Source organism: Acinonyx jubatus, chromosome C2 (assembly GCF_027475565.1).
Source record: "Acinonyx jubatus isolate Ajub_Pintada_27869175 chromosome C2, VMU_Ajub_asm_v1.0, whole genome shotgun sequence".
NCBI classification, from domain to species: domain Eukaryota; kingdom Metazoa; phylum Chordata; class Mammalia; order Carnivora; family Felidae; genus Acinonyx; species Acinonyx jubatus.
Window position 1 is genome coordinate 96777984 of NC_069384.1, and position 18598 is coordinate 96796581.

The 18598-nt window shown below is 38.2% G+C and overlaps 1 protein-coding gene across 1 annotated transcript in view; it reads left to right on the forward strand.

The window, feature by feature from the left end:
• WDR49 (WD repeat domain 49) overlaps nucleotides 1-18598 on the forward strand; it is a 140202-nt gene that overhangs the window by 98656 nt on the left and 22948 nt on the right. Inside the window, exons 12-16 of the mRNA XM_027061483.2 lie at nucleotides 366-530; nucleotides 2526-2713; nucleotides 3517-3714; nucleotides 8142-8323; nucleotides 17366-17475. Coding sequence (XP_026917284.2) covers nucleotides 366-530; nucleotides 2526-2713; nucleotides 3517-3714; nucleotides 8142-8323; nucleotides 17366-17475 — 843 coding nt within the window. The remainder of the gene's footprint in view (nucleotides 1-365; nucleotides 531-2525; nucleotides 2714-3516; nucleotides 3715-8141; nucleotides 8324-17365; nucleotides 17476-18598) is intronic.

Genomic DNA, 18598 nt, shown 5'->3' on the forward strand with positions numbered 1-18598 from the left:
GATTAATATTAATGATTGATAAGCTGAAAATGCTATGATATTAGAATCACATTTGTCTGGAACCCATCAGGATTTCTAAGATGTTAACAGTGACAACGAAATGAAGTCCCTATTAATTCATATCAAGGGAAAACACGTTAAGTGTGTATGTAATATGCAAAACAGAATGGAATCAAATCAGCCTTTCAAGTTGGTGTTGAAGAAGTGCATAGCGGAAGGTTCAAAGGATGTTGACTGGAAGCCTTTTGTGAGACTTGATAGACTCACCAGAGACCGTGAGGGAGGCGGGCCTCTTGTTTTGCATAAGCATCTGTTTGAAGAGCAGATTCTCCTCGTGAAGACACCTAGCTTTGTATCCATCACAGATACAGAGCCTCAGAAGCTTCTCAGTGCTGGGAGGAGCCACTCTGCCTGCCCCAGTGCAAACCAGGCTACCCTGGGACCCTGCTCCTTTGAGACAAACACCACATACAATAATGCTGTTGTGAGGCTTTGCATCCTTGAAGCAAGAAAAAACACTGCAGAGACAGGTAAAATATATATTTCGAGTTTGATCGTACTTGGATATATTTGTAAACCATTGGAAAAGGGAGCAATGAAAACAGTTTATTCCTATCTAGGTCCTGTAGAGCTTGACTTTGTGTAGCTAATAATCAGTGCTGGGTCATGGGAGGTCACAGGCCACAGCAAACAAGGTCAGGGTTCTGGAGGAAGGATCCAGGAGCAGGAACCAGACTACACCCGACGTTTGATTTATACAGTGCTGTATAGGTCAGGAGCAGAGTGGGAAAACTCTGGCAAACAATTAGATATGGGTGACAATCAGAATTACTGTTCTAGCCATGGCTTAAAGAAGTCTGGTAGGGTAGAGGGTACAGCAAGAAATATGCTTCAAATATATGAGCCAAGGCTCAGGTCTACATGTGCCAGAAGGATAGAGTCTGAGACTTTGCTGGCACCTAGTATCAAAATGGGCTAGGAGAAAATAGTAGGAATCTTGGAGATTAGGGCAATAGCAGAATTTGAAATAACTGCTGATCCTAGGTCAAGAGAGCTGCTTGCTTTTTTCTTAATTTTTTTTTTTTTTTTTTGGTAATGCTTTGGGTATCATTACCAGTTGGGCCGACTTTCCAGAATAAGTCAGAGTCCTGATTTTTAGGATAGATTCCAGAGTACTTAGGATAGAGCTGTTGCTGAGCTGTATGCTAAGACTGTTGCCATCATATCACTTACTGTAATTTTTTGATATTATGTAAATGAAATAACCATTTGCTTAATTTCCACCTTGTTTTCAGTGGCTATGTTAGCATAGTGTTGACACAGCCTGCATCTTCCCCAAATAAAAATCTGCTTTTGAGAATAATGCATCCTTTTTACCTTTTATCTAAAATTTATCTTTTTTCTTAATATTAGGCAAATACATTTAATAATGTTAGGTATCTAGACATATAGGTATTATACGTTTGAAAAAATGAACATATCTGAGCTGTGTTTTCCATATTTATTTTCCCATATTCAGTTTGCAACTAGAAAATATGCATGATTTGCATATAAAAATTTGCACCATTAAAAAATCAATAGAGGTATATCCTTATAGAATTTTAGAAACCTGGCGGAGTATTCAGGATAGACTTTGAAATGGTTAGATTCTAACACTCTCTATTTTCTAGAACTCACTTATAGTCACAAAATGAACTATTATCCTGAAATTGCTCTCATTTCCTCAACACTAATTCTTCTTAATGTTATCAGTATTCCCAAATTGTTTCCACTGAAGCGGCTACATGCCATTATTTCTACCTTAAACAGATATGATTGTTAATCGGCAGTACATTTGTGAAGTAAATTGAAAGTCATCTACAGATTTATCAAATAATAATAGGAACTTTGCCACAGAAGAATAATTTAGGGAGAGTGCTTCTACAAGGCATATGAAAATAGAAAATGAAAAGGTTAGTTCTAGGCCTATGAACCAAAAGAGTATTCCATAAGGGGTTCTAATGAATTCTTGATGAAAAATGAAAAACAAGCTCATAAATAGAATCCTAAGCATGATGCCACATAGAGTAATTAATAACTATGCTGCTCTAACTAAATATATGCATCCAGCTCTGTGCAGGAGGAATTTTCCTTGTTTGGTGTATGTGTCCACTGGGTTATTAAGAAAGATGAGTTTATGTAACTGGAGTATTATAACGTCTTTGTAAATTTATTTGGAGTAACAAATGAAGTCTATCTAGCTTTAAAAACCCAGTTTTATGGAAATAATGAATGGAGGAAAAGGAACTCGATGTAATGGATCATCTTGCCTTTCCTATCTCATTTAATACTCCACCCAAACCAGTAAGGGTACCATAGGATTATGTCCATTTTATATTTGAGAGAGTGAAAGTGCTGGAAATTGGTATCAGGACTGCCTACCTCTCCAACATCCTTATGCTTCCCACAGGGTGAGCCACTGAAGATATTTTTTCTCTGGTGTTTGTGGTCACATTTTCCTAATTAGGTGTTCTCTTATATGTTAGGAGGAGCTAACCTGGTCTCATGTGGAGGTTCTGGCTATGTCAGGTTCTGGGACACATTTAAGAAGCAACTTCTGGCTGAATTTTTGGCTCATGGTGGAGTTGGATCCATTATTATGTCTACTGATAAGGCAAACCAATACCTTGCCACAGGAGATCTGGATGGACAGTTGAAAATCTGGAATATAGAGGTAAATTGAAAGAATTCTTATGTTTATTATTTTCGATTGCCTTTGATGGCAGACAACTATGAGTTCGGTTTTGTCTGTGTCCTGGGTAAGGGAAGACATGATCAACCTGAGTATTTTAATGGAAACATTTACATGCTTTAAGCAGAGAAATTTCTTCCATGATGTTTGGAGAAAACTAGATTTTTCTCAATATTGAAAATCTTCTGCTAATATGTAGTCAAGTCAGTCACCGAATTCAGAAACGCAGTATTGTCAGTTAGGTACTGCAGCATTGTTTGAGCATAAATAATTAGGATGTACCTTATTTGAAATGAGATTGTAAACCTCATTTAGAAAGAGTACTGGCCCTTCATCCAACATTATTGTCCTCTTGAATTGGTTTGGGATTTTTCTGTCACTGATAAACTGCTCAATTTTCTAATAACATTGTAAAATCGTACAATCGCATAAAATTGTACAATTGTACAATACACATCTATATACACATGATAAAGTTCATCTCTATCAAATAACTGACTTCCCTGTTCACTTTTTCTTCTTGTGATTCTTCCCCTCCCCTTCTTCCTTTCTTTCAATGTCTCGAGTTAGGCAAATCGGTTAGAAACTTTTTTTTTTTGAAACTTAATACCATTTTTCTGAACTCTGTTATCATGAACTATTCTTTTGCATTTGGAGAATAGATTATTATTCCCAAATGTCCTTTTTTTTCATTTCCGTATCAGATGTTTTAAGAAAAAGTGTTATGTCACTGGAAGAATTTAATATTTGGACTTTTTAGAATGCTGGCATTTCTTTTTATTCAGGAGTACTGTCTTAATTCCAGTAAGAGCAAAATCACACAGGCCCCAACTCTGATAAGATCATTCCGACCTCATGAAGCCCGGATAAGTTCCTTAGAGATGTGTAAGCCGGGCGGCCGCCTACTGATTATCTCCTCCTCTGCAGACTGCAGCATTTGTGTGACTGACGTCTTCGGTGCTCCTGTCTGGATCTTTGGTCAGGTAGAAATATTGCTTCTTTGTTATTCTAGTATTTACGTGACATGTAGTATGAACTTGGGCTGATTTCTATTTGAATCTCATCGGCTGTTAATATTCATTAGCCATGAAAGAACTGACTTCCATTTCTAGAGCCGTAGCTCCAGGCGTCTCTTGTCCTGTTTACCAGTAACCATGACAGTTCCATCAAGTGGAAGACTCTGGAGACATGGAAAGATGGTGGCTGTATACAGCTCAAAGTGTTCCAGGATTGCTGAGAAAAGTTTCTCCTCTAAAATAAATGAAGTTCTTCCATTTCAATGCTTAGTAAAAATACAATGTAGAAAAAATTACCATGTTGTTCTTAAACAGATAGAAGACAATGTCAATTAATAATCAAGGTAATAATGAAATATGGAAACTTTTAGAAAAAAACAAACCTTCCTATTCTATGTCTGATTTACTCCTGTCAAAATAACAATAGCGAACATTTGCTGAGTTTTTCCTATGTGAGTGAGGTCTTGTTCTAGGTCTCCCATGAAGTATCTCATGTAATTATAATTGCTCATCCAATGAGGGAGGAGCTCTCATGATTCCCATTTTACAAATGGGAAAACAGGTACAGAGTTTCAATAAATCTCCTGAGCCCACAGAGGCTAATAAGTAGTAGAGTTTGGCTTTTAACTCAAGCTGGCTCATTTCAGAGCTCATGGTTTTAACCTCTTCCTCCTATGAAACTAAGCTCTCATGTATACCTGCCTATTAAGAGAAATGGAAGTTGGGGGGATGGTAGAAAGGAAATATTAATTGTCTCACATTTCTTTTATCTTTTCCATTTATTTTCATGGGAACGCTGTTCCTGTTTTCTTTGTGATTTGGGGTACAAAATTACAGACCTGTTTCTTTTTTTTTTTTTATTTTTTTAAATGTTTATTTATTTTTGACAGAGAGAGAGAGAGAGAGAGAGAGAGAGAGAGAGCGAGCGAGCATGAGTGGGGGAGGGGCAGAGAGAGAGACACACACACACAGACTCTGAAGCAGGCTCCAGGCTCTGAGCTGTCAGCACAGAGCCCAACGCGGGGCTTGGACTCACAGACCGTGACATAGTGACCTGAGCTGAAGTCGGACGCTCAACCGACTGAGCCGCCCAGGCGCCCCAGACCTGTTTCAACCAGTACTATTGAAGCATGGTGACGTGAGGTCAGGCTGAAACCTTTATTTCTGTCTGGCTCACTGCCTGGGTTCTATCCTGCAGCCCCCATTGCCACTCATGCCATGAGAACACAGCAACTATCTTCATGCTGGAAGACAAAATATGTTGTTGCTCTGTTTTTGAATCAGTTTGATGATGTCAACCTGTCCCAAAAGAATTTTATCCAACCCTATGGGACACAAAGGGTGATGGTAAATCAGAAAATAATCTGGGATGGTGGGCCTATATTTGGCTGGGTAATATGGGAGCCCCAAGGTAACACTCAAGAGCTGTATAGTATCTTCTGCCCTGTACCCAAGGCAAGTGCTAGACTTTCCCCAGTCAGGAAAAAGAGCATCTGAGTGGGAACTCAAATGGGTATGTGTGTAGGTGTGTGGTAAGTGAGACAGAGGAGCACAGCTGGCATTCTGAGCACAAAATGAGTTGGAAAGATGCTTCTGTAAGTGAGGAAGTTAATGCAGTGCTGAATTGCTGTATGCCATGCCTCATGGGCTCCGGAGAGATGAGGTAGAGGTTAGAACAACAGGTAAAGAAACAAAGCCTCATCAAGTGGCTGATACCTGGAGTGTAGTTCTTTAGATGAGGCTGAAGCAAGAAATAGGCCCATTCTAGGTGTGGGTGCCATATTGTGCCCACCAAACAGAATATGTGGCTAAATTTTATTTTGGTGAAGAAGCATGTGCTAGTAAAATTGTTCATTTTTATGCCTTTGATTTTTGTCCTTAGCTGTTTTATAAAGTCTTTGTGTTTTGAAGGATTTTAGCCTCAAAAAGCCCGTGTAAAAATAGTTCGGTATTTTCCTTATGTTCAAGACAGGAAAAAGAGCCACCAGAGCTGGGATAGTCCTAGAAAGTAAAGGCTGGCAGACTTGGGGACAGCTGGATTTCCTGGTCTCTTCTGCTTGAGGTTTTTTTGTTTTTTGTTTTTTGTTTTTTGTTTTTATCATTGTTGTTTTTGTGTTTTATTTTGTTTTGTTTTCCCTTGAGAGCTCACTTTGATCAAGCTGTCTTGAATATAGGTGCTGCTAGTCCCAAGGGGAAAGGGTAGGGTGAGAAGAAAAGAGAGGAGGGGGGAAGGGAAGACAATAAATTAGTTGATACCGGAAAATAGCAGTTTTGAATGTCCTTCTCATGGTGTGTAAGAAGAGTCACTCTTTTGGAGAAAGAACAGAAGGATATGGAAGGCAGATGGTAATGCATAGATAAGAAGGAGAAGAGACCCAATTAGTCAACATACTATGATTAGAACAGTTTTTGCTAAACAAACTTGATGTGTACAGTGTCATGACTTTTGCCTTACATTTGAATGTTACATTTGTGTTTCAGTTGAATTAATTCTGGCCTAGCAGTTCTGAAAATAGGAACAAAAACAACAATGTACTTTAATTTCCCACATTAAGACTTAATTTTCCAGTCACATGCAGTCTGATTAAAATATTTAAAATTTAGTGCCAGGTGATTGAATATATATCATAGATGAAGTTATTATTTTCAGAAGTGTAAATAACTTTTATAACGTACCTATGGATCTGTGGTTGGTTTTCAAGTTAGATTTTGGAAAGTAAAGGTGTGGTATGTCTATTTCTAGCACTGGAAAATGGGGTGGGGATGATGTTTTTGTGGAGATACACTTGTCCCAGGTGACTGTCAGATGATTGTATTATTGAAAGAAATTAGGGGTCACATGCATGCCTTTGGTGCCCCTCTTTGCACACTAACGGCAGTGGTATTGGGCAGAATGTGCTCATTGGCACCTCTCCTCCTGGTCCTGTGGGGGCCAGTGAGTTTGGTTGTGACTATTCACCCAGTGTGTAAAATTTGACTTAGTTGCTCATTTTTTTAAGTTTGTTTATTTTGAGAGAGAGAGAGAATGTACATGAATGGGGGAAGGGCAGAGAGAGAGAGTGAAGGACAGAATCCCAAGCATGGGGCTCGATTGCATAAACTTGTGAGATCATGACCTGAGCTGCAATTAAGAGTCGGATGCTTAACCATCTGAGGCCCCCGGATGCCCAACTTGGTTGCTCATATTCAAACATTAAAGATTTCATACCAGATCCAGATTTCTTGCTTCTCTTGAAAAAGAACATGTCAGTCCCTGAGAGTAACTATAAAATGGGTTCTCTCTAATTCACTGTTGTCCCCACTTTTCCCATTGATGATGAACACTGGGGCTGAACTTCATTTGCTACTTATCACCTTATGTGAGGCTTGATTCATTCATTGGCATTATCTTCCCGGCCCCTGTAGCCATTTTACTATACAATATCTGCTGACAAGTTATCAGTTTATAGGCCACACAGATATCCTGGGGATGCCTAATTCCCTCATATCACACATATCATGCATTCCAGTGTATATAATAGGAATTGACATAAGACAAGGAAATTGATTCTGTTTTTCAAATATGAAATAGAATGTCAATGAGAGCTTCTGCTAGGTGGAAACGTATTAAGACTTATAGCCAAATTTTGTGAAAACTAGCATGTAACATATTTTCTGGAAGGAAATGCTCAATAATTTGATTGGTTTTTGAGATATTTTTAGGAAGATGCAAAGAAAGCAGTTGTATGAAAAATTAACTGGTAATTTTTTGGTAAAAGTTTTGTTTTTCTTTTTGGTAAGCATACATCTTGCTATTCAAGAATTTAAAGTGGGAATGCCAGTTTTTTTGTAGTTCATTATCTTTTCAGAGAATGTTTGTTTCTCACAACACTTAGTCCTGTCTACATTTATTAAGGTTACGTGTAACAAATATCATATAATTTCACTCATATGTGGAATTTAAGAAATAAAACATGAACATAGGAGAAGGGAAGGAAAAATACGATAAAAACAGAGAGGAAGGCAAACCATAAGAGACTTAAAACAGAGAACAAACTGAGGGTTGTTGGAGGGGTATTGGGTTGGGGGATGGGCTAACTGGGTGATGGGCATTAAGGAGGGCACTTGTTGGGATGAGCACTGGGTATTATATGCAGGAGATGAATCACTGGGTTCTACTCCTGAAACCAATACTACCTTGTATGTTAGCTAGCTTGAATTTAAATAAATAAATTTAAAAAATAAAGTTACATATATATGCCTCATCTCCCTTATAAAACTATAATGACTTTGAAGAACCACGCTTCATTAATTTTTTTTGTGTGTGTACCCAGGAATTCAGTTAATAAGTGTAGCACATAAAAGTTCAAGAAAAATAAATGTCATAAAAATAAAATAATGGTCTGTTTTTTCAGGAAAAGCACTGGCAAATTGAAAACAGTTTTTCCCTCCCTAAAAGGGATACTAATGTAATGAAAAGTGAGAGTCAAGAAGAAAGCATAAGAGAAATTCCTTTACTTTCTAAGGAGGAATCATGTTTAGACCTACCAGAACGTTCTCTACTTGATAAGAAAAACAAAGATGGCTCCACATACAAGTAAGTAATTTTAAGTGTCACCTGGATGCCAACTGGCGTCTAGATAAGACCTAAGTAAGATTGACCCAAACTTCCTTCTGTTCTACATGGAATAGCCAATGACTGCTTCAAGGATGTGTGTGGTGGGGGGAGAATTTATATTTTCAAGATTATAGCTGGTTTGATTTCTTGTCTCCATTTCTATTCAGGATCTTCTAGTCTTCTGTTTCTGCTCCATCATCAATCTAATTGTGGAAATTAGCCCTTTTCCCCAAAAACGATACACCGTATGTGTGTATGTATGTACATATCTATCTCAAAATGTATGTCAGATTTGCTTCTGGTTTTGGTAACATGTAAAGGGGTTTATATGACAGAGGTTCAAAGAGCTTACCTTTGAGTCTTAGGTATGACTCTCCTTTTAACTCTTGCCTTTTCTTCATTTGTTCAGCCTTTTCTTCTCTTCACCCCACTCTGCTAGATCCCATTCTTACACATTCCTCTTACTCTCTAATGCCAGGGAGTTTTACTGATTTCTTTTGTCTCCTACACTGTTGCTAACCCATGCCCTCATAATTCCATCTTTCAGACTCAAAAACTATTGTTTTTGAAAGGCTGATTTTATTCATTGTATTTTCTTTGATACAGATGAAAGCAAAATTTTTACCATGTGCATATTACCTTTGGGGGGTTTATAGAAAAACTGCACAGAAAGTATAGAGAGCACATTCTCTACTCCCATCCCACATTAGTGCGGTTTATCTGTTACAACTTATGCACCAATATTGATACTTTATGATTAGTAAAGTACATAGTTTGCATTAAAGAGTTTGGGTGGGAGGTTCTTTAACGACTATTCTCAGCTACCTCTGCATTGCCTATGTCCAAATCAGCGCGTTCTTTGGCCAATCTCTTATGGCCTAGCCCCACTAACTGGGGTTACTTTCGGTAATACATATCCAGTGTCTTTCTGTTACAGTCTCTCACAGTGGCAGGCCTCCCCACTTGCCCCACTTCTCCCGAGTCAACTTGAGCTTGGCCCATAGGAAGCTCACACCTTGTTGCCACACCCACGGCTCCCTGGCTGCCCTTTTTTCCTTGTTCACATGGGTTGCTTCAGCCGCAGCTTTTTGCCTGTAGACTTTTGCAGGTATTAATGAGCCACTGATCCATTCTGTCTCTCTAATGGTTACCCCAGAGGGCATACACTAGACTTTTTGACTGGTCCGTGGGAGGCGAAACTAGAACTGAAGGGGAAGCTTCCCTCCTGCCCCAGGGGAGCTGGACTCAGTGCATACCTACAATGCTCCTCTCTTTACGGCATCTTTGGTCTATTTATATCCTAGAATGGTGGCTGGCCTGGGTGTCAGCAGGTTGGTTTCAGAGCTATCTCCTTGTTCTGCCCCAGGAATCTATCACCTCACTCTGGAAGATGAGAATACTTTTTGCCCCTTAACTAATTAATTATTTTGCTTTCAGACTTTTTGGACCTCGGTGGACAGGGAGAGAGAAGGGGAAAAAAAAAATCCCCTTAAACATCCTGTTACACTAAATTACACTTTGGTATTTGTTCTTCCATTTCCTTGAATTATGGTTTGCTGAAATGTCAAGTGGCATTTTACTTTCAGGCAGAAGGATCTTTTCAATTTAGAAATATAGCATGACCAATCCTGTACAATAATAGAATGCTGGGAATAGAAAGATTTTAGACACGATAAAAATGCCCTCACCCAGCCACCCAACACAATTTTACAGATAAGGAAATAAAGTTACCCCAGGGTAACACAGATAGATCATTGTTTCTCTTCCTGTCACACTCCTAGCAGAGTGAAGGCAACTGTTAGAATGCATTCTTTTTCAAGAGTATTTCAGCTAGTATTCGAATTTTCTATTCCTATTGACACACTCAATTCTTCTTTTTTCCTTAATTCAAGTTTTCCTTAGAAGTTGTCAGCAGTAAAAAGCAGAGCTACCTCTATTCTACTTCATCTTTTCAAATGACAGTATGTAAAAAATACCCGTGATTTTTAAAATTTCTGCTCTAAGTCAGATGACTTGATTCAAACAAGTTTAAGACTTTATTGTAAGGAGATAGTATAGAATAAAGTCACTTTGGAGCTCTTGAACTAATTGAAAGAAAAGGGCTAAAAACATATCCTCAGAATTGGCAGGTGTCCTTCACTTCTCCCAAGAGCACAACCAGGGATCCTCCATGGAAAACATGCAAGTGCGATGTAATTAGCAACTGGAAAATGTCCTCTATGGCCTCCATCCAATACTAAAGAGATTGCAGGGTGTATTAAGGGAATATTATTCTGAAGAACATGCCTTATTCCTCAAAAGATTAGTAAATGCAAGGAGGGAATCATGCCAGTTCTTATCCATATGCAAAACTATTTTTTTAAAAATAGGTGAGAGAATTTACGAGAACTAAGGAGAGAAAGAGCACATCCGGTGAGTCCGTAGGCAGGTGGGGGTATGTTCAGATGGAGGGGAAACGGTAAGAAAAATGGAGATGCAAAAAGGAAAAGCCAATAGAAAATGGGAGAAGCAGGAAAAATAAAGGGAAAAATCAGATGCTTTAAAGCTACATTCTCATCTTAACTCCTAAGATCCTGTCTCCAGGAGAAAAATCTTGGCATGTATTATCTTCTGGTTTATGCATAAATAACAGGTTTCCATAACACTTAAGGTATTGTATAATATTATGTGTGAGAAGTAGGTAGGTGGTAAAATGTCATTTTCAATTTAAGTCCTGGGGAGATAAAGATGAATATAGAATTTAAGAGACTAATAGAAATTCCTAATGTTAACAGTTAATGCAGAGAAATGGAATTTTTCCTTCCTTAGATTCAGAAAAGAAAGAAAGAAAGAAAGAAAGAAAGAAAGAAAGAAAGAAAGAAAGAAAGAAAGAAATGAAAGGATAAAATAGGGAACAAAAACCACAGCAGACATGCATTTTTTCTTCATTAACGCATGTTTGGTTTCTGGACCCACACAGAATATTCTTACCTAGAAAAGTTATAGACAAAATGAAGAATTCAGACAATATAACTTTAGAGTATTTCTTTATTACAAAAATAATGCATGTCCTTTAGGAGAAATTTTGGATGTACAAATAAGCACCAAGGAAAAAGATAAAAAATTACCTGTAACAAAACTGTTGCTGGCACTTAGGCATTTCTAGCTCCAGGCATGTAAACAAATAAACAAAGGCACATTTTATGAAACTGGAGACTAGTGTACCTAGCTTATAACCTGCTTTATCATTCAAAAAATCCACAGTGAAGGGGCGCTGGGGTGGGTCAGTTGGTTGAGCATCGAACTTCGGCTCAGGTCATGATCTCATGGCTCATGAGTTCGAGCCCCACATCAGGCTCTGTGCTGACAGCTCGGAGTCTGGAGCCTGCTTTGGATTCTGTCCCTCTGCCGTCTCTGCCCCTCCCCTGCTCACGCTGTCTCTCAAATAGGAATAAACATTTTTAAAAAGTTGTTTTAAATAATAAAAAAAAAAATCCACAGTGATTACATTTCTGTATGAATTAATAGGAGCGTCCACAGATATCAACATTCGCCATGACTCCCTAGAAACTTATTATCTAGTTTTGTAACCATTTTCTTTTTTTTTTTTTTTTTGAACACTTAGATTGTTAACAAACTTTAACCAGGGAAACATTTCTTCAAACGCTTTTATGCATACGTGTTAGAATACCCAACTGAATTCATCATTAGAAAAAATTCTTTGAAATGAAGTTGCTGAGACCAAAGTTGCAAAGGCCTTTGGGTCCTCTTGCTAAATGGCTGTTCTGAGACATGTGGGTTCCTCCAGGAGCAGTGTAGACGGTGTAGAGTAACTGCCGCCTGTGAACCAACACTGCGTGTGGTCATTGTCTTAAACCTGTTGCCGTGAGATCTCATCATTGGTTTAAATTGAATGTTTTGATTATTTGTGAGAGTGAACTTTTTTCCCCACGTGTTTATTAACCTTTAATAATTTAATAATGAGTTTGTAAGAGGTATTAGACATCCACTAGACTGATTCCTAACACATCCTTAAGAGAAGCACATCCTGGAGTCTTTCTGAATAATTTCTGTGGGATGCACTCACCATCTTAAAGATGGCCTTCTCTGTTTTTTTAAAGTTTTTTTTTTTTTTTGAGATATTGCCTCATGCTGGTCAGAGTGGCTAAAAGGAACAAATCAGGAGACTATAGATGCTGGCGAGGATGTGGAGAAATGGGAACCCTCTTGCACTGTTGGTGGGAGTGCAAACTGGGGCAGCCACTGTGGAAAACAGTATGGAGGTTCCTCAAAAAAATTAAAAATAGAACTACCCTATGACCCAGCAATAACACTGCTAGGGATCTACCCAAAAGATACAGGAGTGCTGATGGATCGGGGCACTTGTATCCCAATGTTTATAGCAGCACTTTCAACAATAGCCAAATTATGGAAAGAGCCCAAATGTCCATCAACTGATGAATGGGTAAAGAAGATGTGGTTTATATACATAATGGAATACTACCTGGCAATGAGAAAGAATGAAAGCTGGCCATTTGCAGCAACGTGATGGAACTGGAGGGTATTATGCTAAGTGAAATAAGTCAGTCAGAGAAGGACAGATATCATATGTTTTCACTCATATGTGGATCTTGAGAAACTTTACAGAAGACCATGGGGGAAGGAAAGGCGGGGGGAAAGTTACAGAGAGGGAGGGAGGCAAATCATAAGAGATTCTTAAGGACTGAGAACAAATCAAGGGTAGATGGGGGTGGGGGAAAGGGGAAAGTGGGTAATGGGCAGGGAGGAGGGCACTTGTTGGGATGAGCACTGAGTGTTGTATGGAAACCAATTTGACAATAAATTGTATTTAAAAAAAATAAAGTTTTTTTTAAGGTTATTTATTTTGAGAGAGACAGTAAAAGGGGGAAGGGTAGACAGAGAGAGAGGGAGACAGAATCCACAGAGCCTGATGCGGGGCTCGAATCCACAAAACTGAGATATGACCTGAGCCAAATCCGAGAGCCAGATGCTTAACTGACTGAGCCATCCAGGCACCCCTGGCCTTCTCTGTTTTTGAGCCACTCTTTATTATAGAACGATTCTAATGTTAAGTCAAATCTATTAATTTGTAAAAAACTCTCTCTCTCCTTGATCTTCATTCTTACTCTAGGGCAACAAAAAGGAAGTCTGCCTTCTACTATTTGACACATTTCACTGGCTCCCATTAAAAAAGTTACTTATGGGGAAAGGGTTAATTATCAGAAACGAGGATAAAAGAATCAGATGGGAAATGAAACAAATTTCCATTAATTTCTCCGTAAATTTCTATGAGACAGAAGGCACACTTAAAATTGATGTTTCTTAGACTTGAGAAAATATAATGATGTTCTAAATTCCTTACTATGATTAAGAGAGAATTGATATTTAATATTATTTATGTGCTGTTGATTACCTAATTATCCTGCCAATTGATCTTATGTGAGAAATTAAATTAGAAAATTTATGGACAGCTGTAAGACAAAATATACAAAACTTTTAAAGCTCATTTGAAATTAGGCCTTATATGACATAAAACACTTGGAGGATTGACAGTCTACTTTTGCCAACAATCTGTGGCAATAACTATCCTTTGCCCATGTATGACAAGTGAAAGTCTACTCAGTTTTAAAAATTTAAGTGATAAAAATACTACGACACCAAATTATAATTTTTGGAAGTGCCACATCTCCTTATTGTTTGTCTTATCATTTGATAGTTCCCAAGAGTATTAGAATTGTCCGTGAGGGGTGCTGGAACTCCTACTCTGAGTGGAAAATATTTTATTATTCTTGTTGAAAGTGACAACAGTCGGTACTTATGGAGCTCCTACCATATTTCAGGCACAGTTCTACTGTCTCTATGTGTTTCACTCATTTAATTGTCACTGTGATCTTTGGCATGGTAACAGTTACAGTGCCCATTTCATGACTAGGAAAGAAGGCAGGAAGACATTAAGTGATCTGCCCAGTGTCCACCCATCAGTAAAAAGGTGAACCAGAGATCCCCAAGCAGACATTCTGCCTCTAGAGACATTGCACTTAGCCGCCCTTCCATATTGCCTGTCCAAGAAGCATCATGTGTCAATAAGGAACAGTTATTGGATTCTGAGTCAAGCGTTCAAATATTTTATCAAGTACGTGCTATGCTAAGCCACAACTCTAGTTGCTTTCACTTTCCTTTAATGCCTAGTAAGGCTCTTGGGGACTTGTCACATGTCATTCCTTCCTTCCATACCCTGAACCAAGAGACAGGAGATCAGTTAGAGCCTTTCTCATAGGATTGATGGCAAGGCTGCCAGAGCCCCTGGTAGGCGCCCTTTTGGCATCACCATGTAAGACTTTTTTGCAAAGTTTTAACTCTATCCAGGCTTTTTATTGCATTATTCTGCATTTTTGTCTTCTTCCAGTAGGAATATTGGAATTTTGAGAATATTCATCTCTTTCCAATTTTGTGTTTACATTTTCATAGTAACCATCCCCCCAAATGTCAAATGTCTATGGAAAGGAAGCAGTATGTTGGGCTTTGAACATGACGTTGATTCTGCTGTCTCGTGGTTCATAGAACTGCCCTTTGGTTAGAGCTTTATCACTGTGGCTATGTTTCCTTGGCAGTCAATTCAGTAGTACAATTTGTTGTGAGTCCCAGGAGATTCTCTCTTAGTTTTTGCCTGCCCCTTTCCCTCTGTGGATTAAACTCTTTAGTGGAGATAGACAAAGTGATTTTAGTATCACTGGATGACAGCCAGGAAGCAAACGGCCTAAAAGTGGGAAAGAATTCAGAGTGTTTGGGGAAAATAAAGGTCTGGTATTATCTAGTGCCAAGATGGACCTCCTTACTTCTAGGCCTCCCTCAACATTTTGTACCTCAGTTTGTAACAGTAATACTTTTCTGGGGAGAAAAATATTCTAGATGTGATAACTACAAGGTATAACTGCACCACTCTCTACCCTTCCTGTACCCACCACCAACTTCTTATTGTTACAAGTTCTCTTACTGAAAATGACTGTCTCTGGATACTCTCGCAGTTTCCAAGCCCAGATAGTGGCTAAATAATATTTCCAGGCCCAGATAGTGGCTAAATATCCCTCTTATTCAAGAGGGATAGCACATTTTGAGGGAGCTATTATAGCGTCCTTTGGGGAAAACATGCCACCTGCCTTTAGTCTTTTCGATGCCAAGGATTTCCTTTAAAAATCTATAATTTTCAAATAACTTATGTTGATACTTCACCCAATCAGGGAAACAGAGCTTAAATCCCATTGTCACCGCCCCCCCCCCCCACCCGTAAGCATAGGCTGTGCTTGGAAACTTGCTTCTAGAGTGTAGAATATGAAAAGGAAGAGATAAGTAACTTTATAGGGCAGAAGCTTAGCAAACATAACCTTGGCCAATGATAAGGTTGACATCAGCAGTAATGTCAGCGTGATAGCATGTACCCTTGATAAGATGTAGTGAGAATAGATAGCACTTCATCCCCATTGTCTTCCTCCCCACAACCCATAACCCCAATCTAACCATAGGAAAACCATCAGACCAACACAAATTGAGGGACACTCTACAAAGAAGTCTGACAAGCATTCCTCAAAACTGTCAAGGTCATGAAAAGCAAGGAAAGTCTGGGAAACTGCCATAGACCAGAGGAAGCTAAGGAGTCAGAAAGCTAAATATAATGTGATTTCTTAGGATTGAAAAAGGACATTAGGAAAAAAGTAGGAAAATCCTAATAAAATATTGAGTTTAGTTCATTGTAATGTACCAATATTGACTTCTTAATTGTGATAAATGGTAATATAAGATGTTAACAACAGGGAAATTGGGTGAGGGATATACCAGGACTCCGTACCGTCTTCACAACTTTTCTGTAAATCTAAAATTACTCTAAAATGAAAAGTTTATTCCTGTATAAAAAAGCAATCAATAAATCGCTACTTAAAGCTATTGTATAAAGAGCACACAATATTAACTTTGAGATACATAGACTCAATTTCACTTGTATTGATATTTTAAACTCTTGAGTTTGGGAAATACCGCCCAAATAGAGCAGAGGATAAGGAAGGAAGTGAACAGTTATTGAATACTGTTATTTATTAGGCACATCGCTGAACAGCCATCCATCTCCTCTCCTTTAAAACCACAGTAAGAATCTCATTGTGTAGAGCAGGAAATTGAGGCTGAGAGTATAGGAAACATTTCGAGGTTCTGCAGCTACTCAGGAGGCAGCAGAACTGAGAATAAAAGCTAGGGGCTGGGAGGGCAGTAACCATAAGGGCTAACAGACTCAAGGAGAGGAGGTGTAGGGAGAGGGCAGGCCACAGGGCTCGCAGTAATTGTGCAAAAAATGGGTGTGTTTTCTGACCTGATGCCTCCAAGAGAAGAATAATGATTTTTGGCAATGCAACTTGTCACTATCAAGGTGAAGGTCTACACAGTGGATGCTAACTATATTTGAGACCGTTTCCTGTTTTCTGGCAGGAATTAGGGACAGCTAAATAATGATTACACTCCCTCTGTTTTACTGAGAAAAAATTTTCCATGGAGTCAAGTTAATCTAAACTTTTCCTATAGATTCATATGATAAGCCTCAAAACTACTGAACTTTTTTTGCATTTTGGATATCATAAGTGATGATTCAGGCCTCACATTGAGTAAGTTTTTGACACATACCACTGATTAGCCCATATAATTTGTACACAGGGCAAGAATAGTGTGTTTTTCTGTGAAATTTTCTTCTGGATAGTTTTTTCTCTGACCTGCCAGTTGCTATGGAAATCTTTGCTTAACTAGCCTCTTGGCCTTAACTTAGCTCTTACGCTTTTACATCATCACCTGGCTAGCAGACATTTTATTCAAAGATATGGCTTGATTAATGTTAACAAATATCGCCCCTTAGGTCCACAGTATAAAGATTTTTTTCTTTTTTTCTTTTTTTTGGTCTAAGTAAGGTATGTATTTAAAGCCTGAAAGTACCTGTTCATCCTCTGTGGTTGATATTGTATTTCATCATGTGTTATTTTCTTCCAGTGTCAGACCATCAGAAGTCATAAATTTAGGTATAAAATATAAGGAAAGAAATATCTTGAAGAAAAAAACACATAACCTTTACAAGGGAGAATTTATACAAAAATCATCCAGTAAGTAATCACTGTTGACATATTTTTATAGTGTTATTTTATAGATTGGTGGACATACAACAAACAGCTACTCTATGTGCCAGGAATGCTGGTGTTTCTTCATAAAGGTAGGTAAAGTCCTGTGATCTCTATTTAACAAAGGAGAAAAGTGAGGCTCAGACACATCAGAGAGACTGTAACTTGTCCCAGGCTGCACAGCATACAAATGGCTGAAGTGTAAGGTCTAAGCCAGAAAACACACACACACAAAGTGCCCACTATAGTATCCAAAATAGAGTTGGCACAGAATGCTAATTCTGTCCCCTAAGTATTTAAGAGATGAAAATGAATAAAATATATTTTTGCCCTCAGGAAGCCCAAAGCTATACAGAACAATATTAGTTTGGTTTGGCCTAACCAGAAAAAGAATGATTTAAAAAGTAATTGAAACAAGAGTTGTTATCATACTGAAGGGTATTATTTAGAAGTGTAATGAGAATAATTTCGTAAAGCTCCACTATATGAAACTATTTCACTCACTGTAAATCTTATTTCAACTTATGTCCAAGGGATAGACTTTGATAGAGTAAATACGTTGATTTTAGAATTTCTACTGAAGTTTTGTTGCCAAAACGTACATTGTTATTTAATATTAAATGCACATTTATAAACAAATCTACTCCATAGGCTTTTTGTCAGGATTACATGAGGTAATATGTATAAAGCATATTATACATACAACAGTACCTGGCATATTATAGAAACGTATACAATTTTATTACTAATGTTACTCTTATTATTATTGCTATTATGCCTTGGAGCATGACCTTTGGAGTGAAATGTATTTGAGCTTATGTTGAAGGTCTGCCATTTACCAGCTATGTAAATTCCAGGCAAGTTATTACAATATCTTGGGCTGCGATTTCCTCATCTGTCAGAAGGGTGAACTGATACTTTACAGGTTGTAAAAGATGTCTCCCTTGGTTCGATATAACACATTGATTCTTAAAGTCTGTTCCCTGTGCAGCAGCATGAACATCACCTGGAACTTACAAATGTACCTTCTGGGCCCCCACCCCTACCCTAGTAAATCAGAAATGGGAGTGATATATACCACCTTATGTTTTTAAAAATTTTTTTTTAA